This window comes from Nuphar pumila, chromosome 13 (assembly GCF_984573655.1).
Source record: "Nuphar pumila chromosome 13, dmNupPumi1.hap1.1, whole genome shotgun sequence".
In the NCBI taxonomy this organism is placed as follows: Eukaryota; Viridiplantae; Streptophyta; class Magnoliopsida; order Nymphaeales; family Nymphaeaceae; genus Nuphar; species Nuphar pumila.
This window is the reverse complement of record NC_143261.1, coordinates 92,984,662-93,009,580: the sequence shown is the minus strand read 5'-3', so window position 1 is coordinate 93,009,580 and position 24,919 is coordinate 92,984,662. Positions and strand designations below refer to the sequence as shown.

Below are 24,919 nucleotides of genomic sequence, written 5' to 3'. Positions count from 1 at the left end.
TTGGGTTATCACTAACTCAAGTTGAGTTAATATGATAAAGTTACTGTTTGCCCTTAAAACAATACCGTTTGTTATAGAAATTTTCTAATAGCACACCTTTAAGTTTTAGCAAAAAAAACACAAGCAAGTTTTGGAAATTATAGCACCCCAACCCAATTTGATTCAAGTTCGGGTTCAGTTCTGGGTATCAAATTGTAGATTCATATGGGTTTTTGTGTATCATAAACAGGCCAAGATTTAAACACACCATATTTTTAGCCGAGTTAGATGTTATCCTTCAGCAGAATCATATACTAACAAACTCTATTATAAATACTTGTAATTTGAAAAGCATATAAAAGTTATTATAAAGCCACAAACCAGGTTCAAGTGATGGATCGGTTTGTGTTTGGGTTGGCTCATATGCAGGCTGGGTAAAACAGCTTCCGGCACAAAACAGGTTCGGTTGCAAATTGCAAAGAACTGCTCGGATCAGGCAGTAAAAATTGGGTCCTTTTAAGTTTTCTACCAAAGAACCGGTCCATTTCTGAGACGGGTCTACATTTCAGACCGGATCCGAACCCACAGGTTTATTAAGATGAGGTCAAGTGGGGTCAGGTCTAATCGGCTCAGAGCATTGACTCGAGTAAGGTATAACCAACCAAAATACAGCCCTAGACCATACCAACCTTTGCCAAAAGTTCCATACGTAGATACCAACTTTACAGCAGAACTTACCCACAAGAAAAAGAAAAAGATGAAAAAGTACAACAAATTCCCATAGTTCTTGAAATTCCTTCACTGCATTTCTGGGCCTATTAGATGAACACCACCACATTTTTCCACGATAAAAGTTGTCAGAAATCCTCAGTGGTAGATCATTTCGGCATCCAATACAAATGAAAATGATAAGGCCCGGGATACTTTCATGAACGCAGAAAAATGCATACACCAAAAATTAATAAATAAGATTAGACTACCAACCTGAAATAGAGCTTTAAAACATGAAGGTCCCATACTGATCAACAAATGGGACTCACTTTCTAGTTGGACGTGGAGTGTGTTGGAGTCTCCAAACCAACCAACTCACGCACTTTTAATCTTTGACGTCTTGCTTCTTCCAAAGGTCCCTCCCAGCAAGTCTCTTTAACAACCTCAAGTGTCTCCTCCAATTTGTCCTCTGCCACTAGAGAATCATTTTGCAAGAGGGCCAGGTAAACCTGATCGGCTGCAGTGCTTCTTATCTGAAGGGATAGAAGCCCTTTAGTGAAATATCAGTTGGAGAAAAATGGTAATGCATGGTACAGTGATGCAAAACCCACAAAGGGCTCCACACATCTTGCTAGGTTGGCTGACTTAAGGTATTCAAGTTGAAAGACATCGATAGCTCAATGCTTAGAATGTGCAACCCTTGCTGCAAGGCTGAAGCCAATGGGAAACTATCCCCGGAGGGCAGAGGGAAAGCAATCATAGAGTTTTACACTGTACACACTGAAACAGGGGCAAGGTCGACATGGTACCTATTCGCCCATAACAGGATGGCCAAACCAATCAAAAAGAATAAAATAAAATAAAAGTATACGGCTGCAAATTTTAGTATTTGATCTGTTCTGTTGGGCCTCAAGCCAGACACAAATTTTTAACTGACTAACTCCCAGGCCCATTCAGTCAGGTCTTCAGGAGCTAGGGTGAAGATCAAGCTTATAGAGTGTGCATCTCATCAATCATGGATGTCAACCAACAATTTCAAATAAACCAAACAATCCATAATCAAAATTAATTTGACCATCTAATCCACAAAAAATCCCACACAAGCACCACAATAAAACGAACTGAATAAGACCACTCAGTGCACTCACTAAAAGGCAAGAACCAAGTTATAGACAATGATCAGAAGGCATGCCAATCAATTTCAGCCAAAAACTATAACTGATACCCATGATCATATCGCATGCTCATTAAGTACCTTAGGATAGTGATGGCCAAGGAAAAATAGCAATTGAGAGAATGCTTTGGTGTTGATGGGATCCTGACTAGAAGCAATATAGCCAAGGATTGAAATGCCTGTACGCAACTTGGGAAAGTCCTTTGATCCCCTCATTTCAACAGCCAGCACATCCAGAATGGCAGCAACAAAATTTTGACTATGGGCCTGCCAGTAGTAGTTGACAAAACAATGCTAAATCAGATTAAAACAAAAAATGTGCAAAATACCATTCTGACTTTCTGAGACAAGAAGCAGATATTGCAAAATATAAAAGCATAGGGGATTCTCAAAACGAAGAAAAAGGAAAGAAATCAAAAGAGAATTTGAAGTTTCAGAATCTAAGGTAAAACACTGTAACAGCAGTAATCTAACGGAATAATTGCAGGTTTGAAAAGGAAAAGAATAGTGATGTCATACAAATGCAGCAACCACCAACTTATTAGGCATCAGCAGTCTGCGCATTATCTAGAGATCATCAAATAATGATCCAGATTAGATATACAGTATCTGTCATACATCAGATCATGCTCTCATTACACAATTCTCACACAAAGATGTGCAGTACTATCAAAGGACAGGTTTTAGTGAACCTGACATGACACAAATCAGCACTGTAGGAAACTTGCTGGGTCATCCCATTACTCAGCTAAGTCAACTTGGATCAAGCTCCCCACAACCAAGAAAGTCAAGGCAAGCTCATTTTTTGTCAAGAGGACCGAATTTTCACCAAGAATCCTTTGACTCTGCCTGAGTCATAATCTAAGCCATGATTCAACCATCTTAGTTCCAACCATAGTGACAAATATCACGAGATTTATGAAAATCTCGCAAGAAATTGCCTGAAAGTTTAAAACGGCAATTTCTCACGAGATTTTCAAAATATCATGAGATTTATGAAAAAAACATAAATACCGTGATTTAAACGCGATATTTACGTTTTAAAGAGATTTATGAAATTTTTTCAATTTCTTGAGAGTTTTTGAAAAACGAGAAATTGCCGATAAAAACGTTTGTCACTATGGTTCCAACCAAGTCATGTGCTGACTTATCTTGAGCCATCTCAGGAGGGTCATGTTCTACAGTTTGTGTGTGAGCATGAACTTCTTGTGCTTTCCATTTTTTCCCCTTCTGTTTCATGTCAGAGAATTAAGCAAGGATGCTAGTTTTTCGATAACCATACAAGTTTGATTAACTTTCATATCTTTTCTTGTTAAACCCAGACTGAGGTCTGTGAAAATTAGAGCTACTCAGACATGGAGTTGGTGCAAGTACCTAAATAGATTTGCACCTGGATCCACCTGGTTCCTGTCTGAGTTGACCCACATGCAGTACCCACTTGTGGGCATAAGGCAAGCACATACATCAGCTTTATACTTATCAATTCTACTTCTTTAGAATGTCAAAACAATATATTACCAAGTTCCAACAATGTTTGCTAGTGCAACCACTCTTTTTTTGCGTTCAGTTCATGATGTTTTGTGTCGTATTATATTAAATTAATTGATTTTCAGGCATTCCACAAAAGATAAAGAGAATAACTAAGATTTACTACGTGTACAAATATTGCACATGAAACAAATTGTCAAATCCAAATAATCAAACTATGCAACAGCTACATAAAAGGTGAACACATTCTGTCCTGTAACTGAAGACCTTCATTGCATCTTAAGGGAAGTTGTATCTAACACAACAGAGCAGCATTACTTATCCAAAGGTAGGCCCAACAAAATGTGATGGGGCTATGAAGAGTTTTTTTCTTACTAACCAAAGGCTTAGTGAATGGCAGAAGACATGATCATGTTCTTGCAAGAGAGGTTGCAAGCTACCCATATAAGGATCAGAATGACAATAAGCATAAACCACCAGCCATCAGTTCTTTTCTTTTCCTTTTTTTTCCCAAGAACTTCACCAGAAGGAATCTAAGTAGGGATGATTCTTTCCCAGCCTTATGTGGAATGGGACATTGGAATATAGACATTTTAAAGGTGGAAAATAATATATTATAATTGCCCCATTTGGCTAAGGGTTACAGGAGGTAAATGGCTATATATATGGAAACAGTGGTGAATGCTAGTGGAGTGGTTCACTTGGTTGGAGATAAACCAAACAGAGTCCACTTGCAGAATTACCATGATTAATTCAAGTGTCCAATATGGGATCCCATTTGATGTTCAAGGCAAATGAAAAGGTTCGGAGCTCAAATGGATTGAACATGCTTCAACTTCCTGTGTGTGTTCAGCACGAGCCAGGAGGGACTTCAAAGCCATCGAAAAAGGATCTAAATAAATGTGCATTGGATGAAGATGTCACCTTGAACCAACCTTGGTGCTGCATAAGGTATGTGGGGATTGAAGTTAGTGAAAGCTACACAAGGTTCCGGCTAACATCTGCCCCCTGCCCCCTCTTAGTTATTTTGGGATCAAAAGCAAAGGCAATTTTCATCCCTGTCAATGGAAGGAACCACCACATGAAGATCCATAAGTTTGGACAAGGGGCTCTTCAAGCTTAACCACGTAACATGCTTTGGTTCAAAATTTGGACCTTTTAGATCCATTAAAAATCAAGACCGCTTAAGTACGATTTGGATTTGGGCTTAGAATAGAGATCCAGTCTATAAAGTGTGGTTCTCTCTTCTTGACCGCATGGGCGTTTTTGACTATATGAACAACAAAAGAATCAATCACAACATTGTCAATAAAATCTGACAATTGATATGCTTCACCTCTGGTGTAAACATATTTTTCTGTCACTATCATGCATAAGTTGATGTTTTCAAAATTAGGAGGTTATGTACAAACATATGTATAGAGATGGGGAAAAAAAGAAATCAACTGAAGAGATATGAGAAGGAAAAATACTAACCTCCACGAGCATGAATTCCATTTTACTGAAGAGAACTTCTACAGTCTGAAACAAGAAAAAAAGGCATTATCTGTAAGCTCACAAAAATAAAGAGAACCTTTTTTCACTAAGAAAGAAAGAGGCAGCTTATTAAAAAAATTAGAAGAGCTCGCACAATGAAATACATAAAGATAGCCAAAAAAATAAAAACCTCATCATTGTAGTATTCAAGAAAATACAGAAACATGAAAAGTTTCAATATATTTCAATGACTTAAATCTGCATCAAAAGTTCATTACAAGTAAAAAGTCTTGCAGAAATTGGAAGAATAAGATATAAATTTTTTGTTAGGAATGGTAATGAAATGATTTAGACGTGTACAAAGAAGATCTGATTAAACTTGTTTCATTCAACCAAATACTGGACTGAACAAAAAACTGTTAAAACATTACATGACTAAAATAACTCAAGGCATATGGAAAAAATATGACTTTTTTCACCTCAAACAAATTTTCTGGAATAAAAAAGTCAGACCCCATGAGGTTTGACCATTTTCCTTGGAGAAACTTTTCCAAAATTACACTTTAGTCCAAGAGATTTGTTGTGTGATGGAGCTTTGAGAAAAGAGTGGGCTGCACCGTTCTTTTGATAAAAATTTTCCATGCTGGCAACTTTGGCAATCAAGCTGCCCCAAAGAGACAAGGACTGCAAGCCTTTTAATTTTTGGAAAAGCAACACTGTAGGGTATACAAAGAGATCCTTCCAAAAATTCCTAAATTCCCTTGATAAACATACAAAAAAATACTACAAATAAACAGACCTGCAAGTGTGCAACTCATTTGAAGGCTGGTTAATACAGCAAAGACGAAAGACACACATCCTTAGATGTAAACATCAAAAATATATATAAACAGATGACAAAAGTACAAATCCATCTCCATGTGATGCACAAGCCATATAACAGAGGAAATGCATGAAATGTAATAGAACTTAAACAATAGTTTTGCATACAATGCAGAAGCTAATAATAGTAAACTTTAACAAAACTATGCACAAACATAAAAGTAGAATCATATATACACATATAGTAGTCATTTGGTGGTCCAAAGTTAATACCTTAAGAGCAGGTATAATAACTCTATCATCTTTCTGGTACTGTTGAAGAACCCATAGCAGATCAATACTCAGCATGTATGTCCTATCGTTTTGGTTTCCAGCAGAGATTTGAAGATATTTAAGCAAAGCTTCAATGGAAGCTTTTTGCAAGGAGTCTGTCAAACCACCAGTAGAGGTGACGAGTCCTGAAAGAACTGATCTGCTATAGCAACTAAATTGAAGTAGTTGTACAAAGCATGGATATGAAACATTAGGTGCCTACATGAGGAAAGAAAACAATCAGGGTATTCTTGAAAGCAAAAAACATGAAGTTGACAAAAAAAATCAATATGTACATATGAACAAAACCAGATCCCTTGATAAATCAATATTGGTTTTAAATTTTTTATAACCATTGGGCTAGGATATCTTCCTTGTGTAGTTGGAACCTTTTGGTTTGTTCTCTTTACAGGCTCTTAAAGATGCGATGGATTTAGAAAGGATATCTTTGATGCATCATGTCATGAAGATAGAGATAGCCGATGAAAACATTTCGGAATGATTACCAATAAAGACATTTGAAGACTTATATTTGCAAAATTCTCTATGTGATAAAGATGGAGATTTCCCTTTAAGACACTTGAAAACTTGAATCCTTCTCATTAAATCTTTGTTGTATTTTCAAACTTTCGGTATATCACACCGTAAGTTTGAGGGGGAGTGTTAAGTTGTATATATATATATATATGTTATTTATAATGATGTAATAGGTAATACCCTCTAATGGTACTTTTGTCTTTTTGTAATAGATGCTGTCCATTAAGGACAGTTTTGCTTTTTTGTTTTTCTTATTTTATTTTTTATTTTCCCTTTATTGCATTGTAGGGACTTTATGGTCATTGGGACCATACAGTCGTTGAGAGCCCCAACGGTCACATTTATGACCGTTGGGAGCTCTCAATGGCTCTAGACCTTGGGTCTTTTTGTATATAATGAGACTACATGTCCCCATTTTTCTTAATGCTTCTCTTAAGCATTTATGCTCAATAAAGATGAATATTTTTTATGTTTTGTGTTTCTCTATTTAGTTCTTTGATGTCTTATGTGCACTGCCCATTGTTGGCTATTGTATTGTTACACAGTGGACTTCTATGGAACTAAAAGAAGGGTAACTATGAGCTGTATATTTTTCTGAAGTTCCACCAACCATGCAATTGGTATTATCAACCAACTTATGTTCCGTCCAGAAAGAAGAAAGTGCATCTACCAAATTAGATTCTTTCTAAGGCTTTCATGCCACTTTGTGGAATAACAATAGAGTTGTAATACAAGATCCATGTAAGACCTATATAAAGAACAGCAAGAAATGCAATGGGTAAAAGGTGAAAGGTAAACACACACTTTTCCTTGCATATTGCAATTCATACGTCAAGGTCTGGTGAGTCAGGAAAAAAAAATACGGGTCCAAATCCACCTGAACCAAAAACATCTTATGGAATAATCTTTGATGCATCATGTATGATTACATTCCCTTTTAGCTTTAGCAATCAATTTTGTCTAAGGCTCTTAGCATGCAAGACCCCATGTTACCTTCTTGTATTGAGATTATTAGTTGGAGAAGTTGGATAAGCACACTAGCATATTTCCATATCTCCTTCCCACTTCTAGTCAGGTAAAACTGTTTATCTAGAGACAAAGGTCACATCAATCATATTTTTTTCTATACATAGGAGAATAGATTGTGCGACCTCTGAATGGAAAAAAATAACACAAGAGCTCACACTCAATTCTACACATTATATATCATTCATATAGACATAAAGAACATGTCCAGACCAACGGAAGAATAAATGCAGTTTCATTTTTGACATAAGATGGGAGATAGCCCCTATAATGAAACAACAAGTGCACAAATACGACGCCACAAAGTGGCTACAAAGGTGCACATACACAAGAACACAAGCCTCTAATGGGCCAAACACAAAGAGTTGCTAAGGGCCAACACACAAACTCTCAAAAAAGAGAAAGAACACAAGTAAAATAATAAAATATTTATTGCAATATGCTTTACAAAAAGCATGGATAATACAATAGGCACTCCCATGCATAAAAGGTCTGGCTCAACTAGCTGTTAGGCCCCAACAGCTAGAGAAATCAAGCCGTTGAGGCTGGTTGGACCAGCTCCCAATCAGTTGTCAACTGCAGCTGTCAGCTGTCAGAATCAAAAGAAAAACAAAAAACAAAAAATAGAAAATAGAAAACTCGTCAGTTCCTAGTGGACTGACTCCTATTACAACATAAAATGATTGAAATACCCTTGATTGGTATTTCAGTTTACAAATATAGTGAACTATATATATATATATATATATATATATATATATATATATATATATATATATATATATATATATATATATATATATATATATCAAATGAATACAAATAGCATATATACAATACAGTGAGATCACCGAAAGTTTGTCAATAAGAATATAAAATCGCGGTGAAGAAGTTTGTTAATTGATAGTCGGAAGTAATATAAGCTAGGGTGATGATCTGCCTTAGAAATTATTCACGAACATAATGACAATCCATTTCTATATGTTTGATTCTTTCATGAAATGTATGGTTGCCAGCTATGTATATTGCACTCTTGTCATCATAACACAGTCTGGAGGGTGTCTGAAGATGAACGTTCATTTCTTCAAGTAATCTTCGCAACTAAACGATCTCTGATGTTGTAGTAGTCATTGTACAGTACTCGACCACAGTGGATAATAATGATACTTTTTGTTTTTTTTTTGCACTTACACGACACCAGAGAATCACCTAAAAAACACAATAACCAGTAGTTGAGCGTCGATCATTTGAATCTCCTCCTGAATTTGAGTCGGAATAAGCAATCAACTCAAAAAAAAAAAGAAGAGGATAACAAAAGACCTCTAGAAGTAGAGGTTTGCAGATATCTAACAAATCTCATCACAACACTCATGTGAACTGTGGTAGGAGAATGTTAGAATTGGCTAGCTGTATGAAGTTTTGAACTTCTCTCCTATAGGTACCATTTCATTACAAGTTCTTCATTCTTTACTTTGTATTTAAAGCAAATAGTAATTTAATGTGCTCTTTGTACACCTATTGTGAGTGCTTTATATCTCAGTGTTCTAGCTCATAAGTAGCATTTGAACTTCTCTCCTATAGGTACCATTTCATTACAAGTTCTTCATTCTTTACTTTGTATTTAAAGCAAATAGTAATTGAATAGTAAGCTCTAAACAAACAGCAAAGCTCAATATTTATAAATTATCAACTCTTCAGGATTCTGAGATATTCTACCCTAACTTCACTAATAGATAAAGAAACATAAACAATCTTAACCAACCAACAAGTTGAAATTTATGCAATCTATCCAATAAATTGCAAATAGTATGTGACAAGAAATTTCTAGGGAAAAAAGAAACCCTTTCGACATTATGAAATGCAGATATACTGGTTGACATATTCCACAATATCATATATTGGGAAACACAAAATTGTGTAAATAAAGAATGAAAACAAAACTCAAAAGCAATGTCGAGAAATGCAGTTTTATAAAAAATATGCAAGAAACTTACACTCCAGTTTATTTTTAAATCATTGGGCACAATTTGTTCAAGCGTGACCCCATATGGTATGCACGGAATGAAAATCTTTTGGTTGTGAAGGATCCTTTGGAGAATCATTCCAGCGATGGATCTCACTTTATCAATCTTTTCTACAGCCTGCTTAGCAAGGGATCCAACCAATTTGATCGCAAGATCCTCGTCAAATAACACAAGTTCATTATTTTCCATAACAAAGTTATGGTCTTCAATATCAGAGGCGCAATGAACACCTGATGTTTTTCTAATAGAAGTAAATGATTGCCTTTCACAGAGGATATAAGTACATCTCTCAAGCCCATCCATTGCAGCTTCTCGAACCCATGAGCCCACATCTCCTCTATTGTCTACCGTATAGTCATCAAGAGCTTTAAACAAAGTTTGCATGACCTCTTTCTTGATAGTCAACAAGAAACATATTACATCATCCAAGTCACGGAAAATTGAGTGGCAGCCTGTTCCAGACAATGCTTCACATACAGATACCATTCCACTAATGGCATTTACACGAGCTTCAGCATCTTCTAAATCATTGTTAGCCTAAGCACATGAACATATTTCAGTAAATTAACCAGCCGATATTAAAAAAACAATAAAAGAAAATATCCTATTTAGCAGAATCATGCACTTGTAGAGTACCAGAATTAAACATGAGGAGCAAAGTTTGTCCAACACCACCCTCCATTTCTTAACCAAAAATTCTGGGGGCAAGACGCCTAAAGCCAGTGGAGAACCTCTTCGAGCAGCCACATTAGGATCATCTAGTAGTGCAATATATTTTAATAACTCATTTGAAAAATAATTTTCTGCTTTAACAAAGTATGCTCTGAGCAACACTTTCAGAGCTTTAACAGCAGATTCCTGCAAATGTTGAAACATGGAAAGTAGTAATAGTATAATATGTCAGTGCAAGCTATATGAAGTAAAAACAAAGAATATCTAGTAAATCTAGATATATCATCCTGTTGAAAGATAATTAAATTTAGAGAATGTTTTGCAACTTAGAGTCAAATGAATCAAACTGAATGTTGATACTTGGCATGGAACTACACTGTTCTCTTTACGAGGCAGCACCTGGATCACATGGAAAGCCACAAATAGAAAACTAGGGTAAAATAGAATTATGATGAAAGTGATAAAAGGAAGTAGGTTGAGTAGAAGAAACTTGTCTAAGAGTATCAATCAAAGTTTATACATTGAAAAGCAGCAAAAGAACACCAGCCAGAAACACAGTAAAATGACAGATGCAGGAGAAAGTGACACTGGTCAGAATCCTACAAACTACGGTATGAACTGGGTTTCTTGGAGGGTTTTTTCTTTTTTTAAATAAGCATAAAAATGTGTTCTATCTGCTTGATTTTTTCGGAATCAGGCTTTGGATCACCCGATTATGACATGTGAGCATGTTCTTTATGGGTTTGAAAATCAATGGCATAGAATTTTCATAAATATTCAAGCCTCAAAGAATCATATAATTTTTCATCGGAAAAACACGATTTAAGTGTAGATTCCTAGCAAATGGACCATGTCGAACACATCTGCAGTGTGAAACTGGAAATGTCTAGTGCATACACAGCTTTTATATTCTCATGATCCTACACACACAGCTGTATCTCAACATTACCCAAACATGCAGTTAGTGAAACCCAACTGGATTTCAAATTTGGAAACAGAAAATTCATAAAAGGAAGAAGAGTTTTTTCAACCTGAATGAGAGCATTTGGATGCTTCAGGTTCTCATTGACAGTGTCAAGCAAGCAGCTTTTGGTTTTGTCACATAAGGAAATATATGACAAGGAGGTACATTCAATAAGCCTTGAAACAGCAGAACGCATGATTTCTCCTCCTTTTCCACGATAGAGACGGGCCTTCTCAATAGCAGGAACTATGCTCGAAATGGCATTCTGTCTGTCTACAGGAAAAAATTTAACTATTTCAACAGATATGTGCAATGTCTAGCTCAATTTTGTTATCATAGTGTTAGCAATTAAATATCTGAGACAAGGTGGGCAAACTGATTTACAAAATAATTTCAACACCTGATTCTCAGAGAGAGAGAGAGATCCAAATTATATTCGATTTTGTAAGTTTTTACTGAATTTGACCTGATTATATAAACAGATTTGGTATTGTTTAGCAAATCCAATCAAGAAGACTCAGGTTGGGTGATACCCCCATACCCATATCTTTTACATCCCTAAGTGGGTAACAAAATAGAACCAGTTGGAGTTTCTGATTGTAACAAAGATCTCCTGTGTTCAACTGGTCAGTCAATGAAACATAGGATAATAAAGTTTAGGGCTGAGAGGGGCCCATAAGAAATGTAACAGAAGCAGGTTGCTTAGCTTGTTCCAACAAAAATAATTTACAATAACTTGTGACAGGAAAAAGAGTAAAGCTTAAACAGCTAAAACAATGCAACTTTATTCAGTCAGAATAACAGGGAAAACAAGTAAACTGAATCACAAATACAGCAGACTGAAGATTATTAAGGAAAAGCCAAGCTGAAACAGACATAAGCCAAAGACATTTGGAAACCCTGCATCCTGATAGCATCTTTCCATGCTAATGTACTGAAAAACTAAAGGAAAAACCCAGTCTATACGGTTTGCAATGCTCAACAAGCAATTGCATGACCTTCAAAAGCTATCAAGTATGAAATCATGACCACAAGACAAGATATGGTTCATAATTTATAAGGAACCTGTGAGTTTCTTAAACCGTACCGATAAAAAGGTCACATTATCAGGTCACTGAATATGAAAAAATGTTGAGAAAAAAGGTTTCAACAAACTTCCCAAATAACACACAGAATGAGCACTAAAGAAGATGGTAGTAAGAGTTCATATTAATTTGCTCAGACGGGACAGAAAAAGGTCAAAGTGCCAACATAGAAAATATCAAATAACTCAGAAACACAAGGGAAAAACTAACCAGTTGAAAACACAAAGCCACACTGATGAAGGGCCAAAACAATTTCTGCAACAGCTAAGGTGGCACCATGTCGCATACACAGATCAGCGGAAAGAGTGCAAGGAATTAACTTCTCTAGAACAAAATCATCAAAATATTTCGGTTCATACTTCACAAGAGCAGCTAGTGCCTTTGATGCAAGCTGTCTCAAACCTTTATCCTGACATTGTTCAGCACGCAAAGATGTCAATATTCACGCAATGAAAACTATTAAATCAAATGTATGCTTGCATCAGTAGTACATCCATAAGCAAAAATCAAGACCAAAATAATACAAACAATGCTAATGTACTTATAATGGATTTGAAAGATCTCATGCAACAATAATTCACTTGCAGTTTAATAAAACTTGCAGAAGGCAACAATAAAACTGACAAAAGATCATTTTAACCCTCACAGTGAATTAATGTATCTTAACATAAACATATGAGCTACAATTACACAACCTCAAAATCCACTTTCAAGTAAAAGAACTTTTAATAAAAAATCAACACATGAGCAAACATGCATGTATCGGTTTGAATAAATATAATTTACAAAATAAATAAGTGCATGCACATTCACATGAGCAGCTCTTGTGGTCTTCAATAATAAACTCCAAGTAGCGGCTTACATGAAACCGCTTGCTTCCAATGCTTTAGTGATGCACTAGTTTTCAAAGATATTCAGAAGATAGTTTATTGACAAGGAGCTGGTCAAAGGTTGTAAAGCTAGTGTGTATCCATCGCAGCAAAGCACAGGTAAGAGACTTTTCAAACACCATTTTTTCCTCAAAGAATTTTTCATCTTAACCATGGGAGAAGGTTAAAGACATGTCACAGAAATCGTGATCAACCGTCATTCAATTTTTCTTGACAATGACTAAAGTTAGCATAATTGACTTCACTGATAGAAAAACCAATGTTGCAGTTCTCTATAGAGTACTCAAAACACGCCATGACATTTGCTAAAAATTTGAATAGATTTTTTTATTTAATGTATAATAGTACAAATAAGAGTTTGTTCTAATTTTCATGGGAAACTACTATATGTTTTCCATGTTTTAGAGTTCACATCTCACATCTACCAATTCTGCTATCATTTTTAAGAAACATATGGAAGTCAAATGGAAAAGATAAACATTCTTTTAGAGTTCATAGTTGGATATAGAACATACAATAATAACTACATAATGCTTATAAGCATGTTTGTTTTCCATAAGTAGCTATCCACTGGCACAACATTCAATAACAATGAAGTTCCACCAACAAAGTAAATTCTAAAAGCCCAATGCTGAATCAGTTCCAGGTTGAAAGATCATGCATGGTAATCTAGCCATAGATGAAAAGAAGAACCTGAGGGCATTCAGAACCCAAAAAGAAAAATCCCAGTAACTTAGCATACCCAATGACAGATTTTGTTACTCCTTAAATCTTCTATGAACACATGTAGGTAGCCTTCATACTGGGCAATATATACAGAAACCTGCATATATGAATTCACCAGGGAGGAAAGAGAAAAATAATCTGCTTTATTTATAATATCAATCCCATGTGGGAAACTCCCCTGCCTCCCAACATTCTCCTGGAAAGCAGCTGCAGCAGCTCGCCTACAATTGACCTAAGAGATGCACAACAGAAAGAAAAATCTGACTAAAAAATTGCAAATAAAAATTTAAGAAAAGTAAACAGAAATACCTCACGATCGTAGCAAGCCACTGCCAACAGATGTGGAGCAAGGCACCCTAAGATACTTTTCATATCAGTATGGAAATATGCACGGCCAAAAGCCCAACACACATAAGCAGCAGCATCACGTACATGGGATCCAATGCTATGTGGGCCTTTCCTTACATCATAGTGTAGTGCCTGCATTGTACGAGTCTTGTTAGTCATTACACAAAGACATGTGGCCAATAAGCTGGTTCTACTTGTTCTTCAAAGAGAGCATCCAATGTTACCCCACATTTATAGACAAGGGAACAAGTTGTGCATGCACTGTACAATAGGCGTTTTTAGGAGTCATTCTCATTAATCCGAAAAAGGTACAATGACAAAAGGAACCATTTCAAGCTTATAATGGTAATAAATGACAAGGAACTAACAGAATCCATATTTCAAAACAGACATTATTAACAAGATAAAAAGAAATGTAGAGAAGATAACATCAAAATAGTATGTCGCTTAGATTTGCTGGATACAATCAATCTTGGAGAAAGGAACAAACCAGTTTGTAATACCTTTTCAATAACAGGAACAACGATTGGAAGATTAACAGGTAACAACAAGCCCCTCCGGGCTAACTCTGCAAGAGCTAAACAGCCTCCATGCCACGAACCATCCCCCTAAAAGAAGAGAAAATTGTAAATTTTGACCAAAACTTGGAAATGGAGATGCTACATTGGAAAATGGAAGGATAGCTGGATAGTATGAAAACTGCAATCTCGCAATGCCATTCTTTTAGAAGATGTAAGCTCTGTGAACTCTAACATCAGACTAACTAAAAAAAAGTAATGTAAAAGGAACAAATATCAAAAGAACTTCAAGAACCAAACCTGTCCAATCGAGAAGAGCTTTAAGACTGATGATAAAACTTTTTCCGAAAATGGATGTGTTAAACGCCCTGTTATGCGGCCAACACCCTTTGCTGCACACCATCGGACCACCGTATCCTAAAGAGCAGAAGAGATGAAGGAAAGCCAAGCAAGTGTATCAAGAGAAAGACAACACTAAAAGGTTCATATAGGTATATTAGGAGAAAGCCCACACAAAAACTGGATCACTTCGTGTAGAGGAGGCCAATAAATTATGACTAATACATATAACATACTGCATGAAACAAGAAATAGGGCAAGGTGTTACTTCAGTATGTGATGATCTAACTCTAATTGTGATTGAAATGTGTTAGTCTGCATGCCAAATTATTTGTTAGTAAAAGGTATTACAGCATGGGACAGCCCACAGGGTTTGGTTAAAAAATTTGTAATTGCTTGCAACAAAACCTAATAATTTCACTTTTAACATTTCAAAGAAAATAATGAATTTTCATATCTTTTAAACTAATAGTGAGCAACCCTTAGCAATTTCACTTTAACAATTTGAAGAAAATAATGAATTCTAAAATTATTTTAGCTAATAGCGAATAAGTTGAGTATTGAAAACAAAATGATACCAGCTAGAAACAATAGACCAATAATTTAATTGAAATTCAATTATTCCTCCAGAAAGTTCATTCAAATGAAAAATTTTCCATCTTTCGACTGGAGTATTATCGAGTGGATGTCAAGTGCTTGCATAGCTCAAAGAAGATATTTTGTCGGAAAATGGGTAAACAAAACCAGGAATGCAAATGTCACATGAAAAAACTAACTGATAAGCAAACATTTTTAATGTTTATTTTGAGATTGCATCATCAGTAATACATATCTGTCACGTGCTGGGTCAAATCATCAACAAGATTCTTACATGTAACTGTAAATGCCTTGTGAGATTTTAGCCATGGAATAGGAGAAACATTTTCTCACAGTGGAAACTGAAACGATTTCTAAACTATAACACATCATGCTCCTAGATTTTACATACACACTCAATAAGAATGCATAAAATAATTACCTATATCAATAAAACTGAAGTTTATATTACATTAGAGAACAATATTCTTCAAGGTGCATGCATACTTAGCTACATTGGGTGTTTGTTTCATATATGACCAAAACAAAAAAATGCTTAAAAAATGCTTTTGCAGAATCAGAAAACACGTGGAACATCATCATAAAAGTATCACCCGAAGAACAGAGAACAGGAGCACATGATCATAATGCAAATTGTTTGTTGATAAAGGAAACAATTATATGTCATATCAGCCTCTCCATCGAAAACTATGACAAGTTACATTTCAATTCTAACAGGTACAAAAATATCAAATAAGAAAGGACAGGAAGAAGCATCAAAAAAATAAAAAAACAATAGATCCATTCCAAAAGGAAACAGGTAACTTCTCCCTATGCTTGAGGCTTGCCCTCTTAGTCTACAAGAAATACGTCCTCAAAACAAAACCTCTCGTAGAAAAATGTGACCCATAAAAATTTAATATTGTCTAAGTTCCTCAAAATCTATGTGAAAAATATCCATTTTGAAAATATCACATTTTATCATGATATTTTTGAAAAGTCAACATTGACCCAAAAAGATCCTAATATTCAAACACCCACCTACTTTGCAAAATAACATGATATTAACACAATAAAAAACTTCCTTTATTATATTTATTTATGTTTTTCTTTACAGTTGTACACGACACTTTTTTTACATTTATATAGCAGGTATTTTCCGCAGATTTCCCCAAAAAAACAATTTTTTTGAATTATCACAAGATTTTTCCTGATACTAAAATTGTGACACTACTCAAGATAAAGGAAATGTTACTCATTTATCAGCTCCAAGGCATCTAGATCTATTCAAACCATTAAGTATTATGATCAAAGCTACACAATCGAAGACACAAAAGAAGGTTCCATCCTAAGTCACAAAGATACAGGTACAGCCAACACGTGACACATCTTCAAGATGCAAGTTCATAAAATTTTTGAAAAATAGGACAAGAGGTCAAGGACAGTTTTTAATCAATAAAAAAATATTTTTTTATATTTTAATATATAAAATGCATTTTATTGAAATAATATTGAAAATCATTGAAAATTATTATAAATAGCAAAATAATGTATGTACATGTCATAACATGTCCAGTCATGTCACAAGGAACACAGCCAAAATGGCATGTCTCTGGGACATAGTTTCCTTATTGTTCCTATATTTATCATGTCTTTGCTTTTTGTTGTGTTGGGGTAAAAGCACATAGTGGCACATGATCTGTTATGGAGTACTGGATGTCGGACTTGAACCTGTATACATTCAGGAATCCGGAATGAATGACAGTTTCATTTGTAGCTTAATTAACTCATTGAAGTGACCTTCCTTACATGAACCAGCCACATGAATGCATGGCAACTTGCTATTGAACTTCCACCAACACATCATAACATGCTCTCTAGGACCAATTATGTAAGTTTTGGAACCAAAATGCACCTCAATGGATTCATTCTTGTGTAGTATCTGTCACAATCAAACATGATTGATGCCCATAGGAGGTTCAGCACATAAAAATCAGCCCGCATGATCAGAAAAAATGCAATCAGATTTCAGAGCCCCTGAAACTTGAAACTCCCACCACGATCAGATTGAGAATGTAAACAGCAGGCACTCATGATGCCACCACATCCCCTCTCTATTAGATCCACCATACTTTTAGTTTAGTTTATGCATCATCTTGTAAAAGTCTCATTTCAATTGAAGGGACCAAAATCCCAAAATTAGATTGCTAGTGACAGCCGGTAGACTTACCATTTCTGACATGGACCACATACTTAAGATGCCAATAAATATGAATGTAATGTCCAAAGGCTATATCCAAGTTACCCAAAGTAAAAAACCAGTAATTTGTTGTTTGTACCGTGTCTATAAGACCAGTCAATAACTCATCCATCATTTCTCCAATGATTTCAGGTACATCCATGTCTTCTTCCTCGGTATGATAATGGCTTCCAAGAGTACTATATGAATCTGCACCGGAACAATGTTTAGATAAATGACAGCTTTCAGCTGCACTTGAAGAAAGATTCTCAGTAAGTAAGCTGTTCTGGCCCTGGAAAAAATAATACAAATCCAAGAATGGTAAGGCAATCTGCACTAGTTAAGAGTGCTTACAAGATACGGCACAAACACATTCAAACAACACATTTCCAGTCAAAAAAAAAGTAGGATGCACTATTATTCGCTGAAAGAAATGGCTAGAATGCATTTAAGTAGCAAAAAATGAAAAAAGTCATAAGATGCCAATATTTGACAGTAACATGTTAAAGTATGTATATATATATATATTCTTAATATAATGAATATATATATTTTCTGTTGTAAGAAGTAATGCCCAGCAGGGGCATTTTAGTCATTTTACCCTTTGTAATTAGGTCTGTCCTATAGGGACAGTTCAGTAACTTCTTTTTGTTTTTTATATTTTTGTAAATGTTACTTTAGTGTAGGAGCTCTGTGGTAATCAACCATAGAGTCGTTGGGATAGCTCGAATGGATATAATTATCACCGTTGGGAGCTCCCAAGGCTTCTTGCCTCTTGTGCATGTGTGTATAAATAGGGACTTCTTGTCCCTATTCCTTTAATGTTTTTCCTAAGCATTTTACATTATAAAAAGATTTTTTTATGTTTTTTGTGTTCTTTTGCATATGTTCATTAATGTCCCTTGTAATCTTATGTATTTTCCATTGATTGGAATGTATGTTGTTCCTTTGAGGACTTGTGCTTGTGCACATTTATGAACTTTGTGCTTGTGTAGTGCCTTAGTGCCTTTGTATTATCCCTTAGTGGATTTATTTTTGTGTTTGTGCATGTGCACATTGTACTTTTGCTTTCCGCTTATTTCATTACATGGTATCAAAGCCAAGAAAATTTTCTTTGTATTTTGTCTCTTTGGGTTTTTGGGATCCCTTGGTTCGGACTCATGCCTCGTGAAAAAGTAATGATCAACATATGGCTTGGATTCAAGGGAGATCTTGACTCGGTATGTACTTAAATGTTTTAGCTATTTGTGTTGTCTATCTCATGCAGTATGCATGAGAAAAACTCATACTTTTCTTATATTTGAAAATTTATTATTTTTTAAAACTTTTTTGAAATGTCCTTTGTTTTACGAGTGTTTATTAGCAAATGATTGGGTTCTTTTTAATTCCCTTGCGTATATGGGGTTATTTGTTAAATTCTTTAAAATATTTTTCTTTTCAAAATTATAGTTAGATTTAGATTGCATTCATATTTGTGCTAATTTATTCAAATGTTTTCATAACCCTTATATTATCTTGTGAAATAATATTTATGCATGTGTGTCTATGTCACAAGGACTAGGCCAACTGGGTGCCGCACCTGTGTCGACGCGACGCAACGCGGGTGCGGCACCCGGTGCAGTCAGCGCACCCAAGGTCATTTATGTTCAACTTTTGGACTTTATATATATATATATATATATATATATATTTGCCGCACCCCCGCACCTAAGTTTTTTCAAAGTGACGCACCCCCGCACCCGCACCCATGTGACATAGATGTGTGTGCTTTTATAAATCTCTTTATTTAATATGTAAGTATGTGATCTAGCGTTTTTGAGTTTATGGGTTCTTAACACTTAGATGCTTTATTTGAACACTTCATGGTTATAAATGTCAAATCATGTCTTTATGTATGACTTCAAATTCATGTACTTTCATTTTGAAGGTCATAGGCACTTTAGAAGATTTTGATATGCTTTTATTATAAATAACATATTCATATTCTTACCTTGGTTAGATTTGTATTATTATATCTTGCCATGCATTAGATCTATAGGGTCTTATCTCTCTTTGGATATTATAATGCTCTTTCTTTATGCTTGTTTTGTTCCCTTGTCCCAGGGGCCCCTGTGGTTGCTCCCCTTTTATGGCTTATTTTTTTACCTCTTGGGAGGTGTTTTTTGTTCTTGAATGGTTTGAGCCTTGTGATATTTCTTAGACTCATGCCTCCTTAGTGAACGTTGTCTTACATGAGGTTTATGTATTATGATTTTTTGCATACTTGGTATTAAAAAAATTTGTGATTTTTTTAGAGCCTTCCTTGTGTATGCCCTTCGTGGGTTTTGTACGTATACCCTTTGTGGCTCACTTTTGTTCTCGTCCATTTTGTATCTATTCGACATTCGTGTTGAAAGCTCTCATTGGTGGACTTTTATCTTGTCATATAATTGCATTTATTGCATGTTTTTACTAAACTTATTTAAGGAATTCAAATTCTTGTTATTTCACTTGATTTGAAATTTTTTGTCAAATTGGTTTTTGTTTGAATGTGTCTTTCAAGGATTTCCTATTTGACTTTTTATATGGCTTAGTCCATCATTAATCTATTTGATACACCCATTATTATTTGTTTGGCCTTTTCGAGGTGAGTTATGTTTGCACCTCGGTGTTGTGAAGCCTGAGTTAGTTGTTGAGGTGAGTTATGTGTGCACCTCTATCTTATCAGTATAGATTGCCAAGTTTACGAATGTTGTACTGACACTTGTTTTGGCTCTGACTGACAATTGATTGATCTCTAGTTCTATGAGTGGGTCGTATCACTCATTTGCTTATTTGGCATTTATTGTTTATAGGATGCTCGTATCGACTTTTGTTAGTGATGGCTCAATTATTATTTACTTGTGACCATTTTGATCCTTATGGATTAAATCTCATTATTGCAAAATTTATTGCATTGATTTGAATATTGTTTTCAAATCTTCTTGCCTATTGACATCAATTTGTCTTCATTACCATATTTTTGCCTATCTTGATTATTCACTTTTTCCTCTTATTTGAGTGATTTTTTGTTGGATAAGAGATTTTTGTTTATCAGTTTTACAACCATGGTTGTGGTGAGTTATATGCACCCGTTGTAATTGATGTTATTGTTTGCAGTTTTACAATCATTTGTGAGGTGAGGGATCTGCATGTCTTGTGGTTGTAGTTGGTATTTATTGTCAGTTTAGATAGTCGGTATTGTTGGTACATGGTCACTAGTATGGTTATTGCTGACATTTGTGTTTGATCACTTGTCCTATGCGCTTGTCACGGGCTTATTTCCTTCAATAGGCCAGCACGACGCAACAGTCCATCCTTATCGCCGCAAGCATTCTTGTCGTTTGCTTGCCAGTCGCAGAAGCTTGTAATCAGAGTGCAAAAGATCAAGAGAGAATAGAGGGAGAAGAATTGCAATCACAAGAAGCAATCACAACGAGGGTGAACAAAAGAAAGCTCTAACGCATTTAATGCATTCACAATTTAGCCCGTAGGCCTCTTACAGTTCAAGTATACGGGCTGCCCCTTGGAGGTATTGATTAACCTAAACTCGGTAGCTTACATCAAACTCAACGAAAGCAAAACAGACTCTAGACGCAACTTTACAATGTAAGTCACAAGGAAATATGCTCCTCCCTTCAAATCATGTGTCGTCCTCGGCACCATCTGCTTCATGATAAGCCCTGACTTCATCCGAGTAGCGGCTGTTCATCCAGAAAGTTGGCTCCCACGTAGGTTCTGTTGTTTTCTCCCACTGCACTAGGTATTTTTTTGCTTCGCTCAAGTAGTTGACCTTGTGGTGAAGGATATGACTGAGGTGCTTCTCAGGCCCTCTGCATGATGGGAGCGCGTTGTGGCACGCTAAGTTCCGAATCTCTATCATCTGTATGGAACTGTTTGAGGTTGCACACGTGAAACACTGGGTGCACCTTGAAATCTGGGTCAACTCAAGCTTGTACGCCAGTTTGCCCACCTTCGCTGTGATGGTGAATGGTCCTTCATACATTCTGATCAGTCTGCGATGCTGCCCGCAAAAGATGCCTGTGCGACCAGGATAAAGCTTCACCAATACTTGGTCCCCAACTTGGAACCCAGCGGGCCGACGATGCTTGTCCGCCAACTTCTTCATTCTCTTTACTGCCTTGTGTAGGAATGCCTTCGCCAACTCATTTTGCTTGTTTCAATCTCGAACAAACTAATAGGCAAATGATGGCCTTCCCTTTTCTTGCACGGCAAGAGTGTGCGGGGTAAGCGATTGCTGCCCCGTGACTATTTCAAACAGGTTGTGGCCTGAAGACTCGCTCTTCTGTAGATTATAACAGAATTGTGTCACGTTAAGGAGCTTTACCCAATTTCTCTGATTGACACTAACAAAGTGCCCAAGGTACTGCTTAAGTATCTCGTTAATGCGCTCTATTTGCCCATCAATCTGCGAATGAAAGCTTGTTGAAAACAGCGAATCAGAGCCAAGTTACCGAAATACTTCACGCTAGAACTTGCCCGTGAAGCGAGCATCGCGATTACTCACAATGGTCTTTGGTATGCCCCAGTGCTTCACCACATGCTTTACAAAAAAACTCAACAGTCTTCTCTGCAGGGCACTCCTTAGAAGCTGGGATGAAGGTGACATACTTTGAGAAACGATCATAGCAGAGGCTTTCCCAAGGACGTTTTGGAATCGATACAGACTCAAGGAAACTGATTGTAGGAGACTGATTGTCTTCTGGTTGATTCTCTTGTCTTGTTGGCAGACAAGGCACGTTCGCACATACCCCTCCACATCTCATTCGTTTGAAGATCCTTGACAAAGACAGAAGTAGGAGTAAATTCCACAGATGAATTGATAGAATCAACAAGCTTAGAAACAGAGACAATATTTTTCTTTATATTCGGTACATGAACAACATCAGATAAAGGGATAGATGACTCAGACAAAGGAATGAGGATGTTGCCTATGTTTGAAATAGGGTGGTGAGTCCCATCTTCGGTTACAATATTAGATTTACCAAAATAGGGAGTCAAAGTAGAGAACTTACCTGCATTGCCAGTGACATGGGTTGTTGCCCCAGAGTCAACATACCATATTCCATCATCATTCTGCTTCAGATTCAAGTTAGCCATCGCAGATAGTAGAAGATCCTTAGCATCATCACTGACCCAAAACGTACATGCAGTTTCTGATGTACCAACACTTCTAGTGTTTTGCATTCTATTCTGATTTTGTGGGTTAAACCAACAGTTGGCTTTGATGTGACCTCGTTTGTTACACTGATAGCATGTGGGAACATTCTTTGAAAAACTGACAGTGGAATTTGGTGTAGGTAGTAGTAACCCACGTCCACCCTGGATTGAATTTTCCTTGCCTCTGCCACGTCCTCCTCGTGCACGATCAGTTATCACCCCTGTGGCAAGAACCTCATGCGTAGATGATTGTCTTGTTGAAGCTTGAGACATGTTTTTCAGTGTCATCTCGTACTGAAAGAGTTTGACGCGTAATTCCTCAAAACTGAGCAACGTAGGCAAACATAATAATGATGTAACAAGAACATGATATTCTGATCCCAGGGCATTCAGTGTATGTTGCACCTTTTCTTTATCTGAGACTGGATACCCAACCATCGCTAATTAATCTGTGATGCTTTTGACTTGATTAAAAAATTCAATAATGCTCATTGCACCCCTTTTTATCATCTGAAATTCGCGTTTAAGAAACAACACTTTAGCCTCTGATATCTGAGAGTAGGTCTGAGCTAAAGTCTCTCACAAAACCTTAAATGTGCAATCATCAGGAATGAAAATCAAGACTTCTTGTGACAATGTGGAAGTGATGTACGCGACGAGGGCCTGATCACACTTCATCCAAGTAACAAATGCAGGGTTGCGAATAATATTCGGCAATCCTCCATCCTCTTTGGCTTCGGTTGTGATAAATTCTGGAGGCATTGGAGTGGATCCATCCAAGTGGCTTGAAAGATCTTGACTCCGAATAAAAGGGGCAATCTGCCTTTTTCAAGTCAAATAGTTATTGGTAGTTAGCTTTTCTAAAACTAATTGCCCCAGGAAGCTGGAAGAGAGACCCAAGTTGGCTGAAGTATCCATTTGTAGATTTGTTGACAGGAATTGAAACGAAACATACTAATGGCCGATGTTGGCCTGTTCTATTATAAACTGACACAGTTGACAAAATATGTTGGGACAGGCGTGACCGACGTGACAGAATATGTTGGGACAGCAATAACGTGGATCTGGTCTTTCGCAGGAGAGAATGAAACCAGATCAATAACGTGGTGTTCAGAAACAAAGGAAATTTTAAGGCGAGAAACAGAAACGAAAGAATACTTTAGGGTAGGCGTGACAGGCAAAATCCAGATCAGCAGTAATGTGAATCTGGTCTTTCGCAGGAAAGAATGGAACCAGATTCACACAGACAGGGGCTCAGGTTTATGAAATTAGAAGAGAACTCGACCTTTGCATGGAAGGAAGGAGGCAACAAAAAAAAAGGGAACGACAGCAGATCTGAATATGTTTCAGATCTGCGACAGAGAGGCTCAGCAAGTGAAAATAAAAGAAGTAGAAGAAGAAAACAGGATGTTGAAATTTAATATGGACTAAAGTATGATGCAGATTGGGCAGATCTGAATTTTATTTCAGACCTGTCGAAAATACATAGCGGATCTGAAATATTTCCAGATCTGCGATAAGAATATGTCTGAAGGTAAGGGAGTGACAACAGATCTGAATTTTATTTCAGATCTGTTAAAAACAGACAACAGATATGAAAATATTTCAGATCTGTGACAGAAATCCACAAAAGACAAAGATAAAAAGAATAAGTAGAAGGCAATAGGAGATGATGACGACAGAAAGAAAATAGGATAAAGAAGAAGAACGAGACCTGTTGATAGCAAGGAGAGGTCGACTTTCACGTCAACTGAGCAAGCCTGTCACACCCAGAAGTTTCGCCGCTTGTTGACGGCAAGAAGTCGATTTTCACG

The 24,919-nt window shown here is 36.4% G+C and overlaps 1 protein-coding gene across 1 annotated transcript in view; it reads right to left on the bottom strand.

The window, feature by feature from the left end:
* Positions 1–453: 453 nt before the first annotated feature.
* Positions 454–24,919, bottom strand: part of TTN1 (ARM repeat superfamily protein) — a 35,107-nt gene continuing 10,641 nt past the window's right edge. The window contains exons 5-17 of the mRNA XM_089984812.1: positions 18,007–18,198; positions 15,053–15,169; positions 14,738–14,842; positions 14,196–14,366; positions 13,903–14,118; positions 12,481–12,679; positions 11,253–11,458; positions 10,186–10,407; positions 9,520–10,086; positions 5,924–6,181; positions 4,829–4,873; positions 1,946–2,131; positions 454–1,223 (exon numbers count right to left, since the gene is read on the bottom strand). Of these exons, the coding sequence (XP_089840938.1) occupies positions 1,023–1,223; positions 1,946–2,131; positions 4,829–4,873; positions 5,924–6,181; positions 9,520–10,086; positions 10,186–10,407; positions 11,253–11,458; positions 12,481–12,679; positions 13,903–14,118; positions 14,196–14,366; positions 14,738–14,842; positions 15,053–15,169; positions 18,007–18,198 (2,685 nt within the window). The 3' untranslated portion in view covers positions 454–1,022. The remainder of the gene's footprint in view (positions 1,224–1,945; positions 2,132–4,828; positions 4,874–5,923; positions 6,182–9,519; positions 10,087–10,185; positions 10,408–11,252; positions 11,459–12,480; positions 12,680–13,902; positions 14,119–14,195; positions 14,367–14,737; positions 14,843–15,052; positions 15,170–18,006; positions 18,199–24,919) is intronic.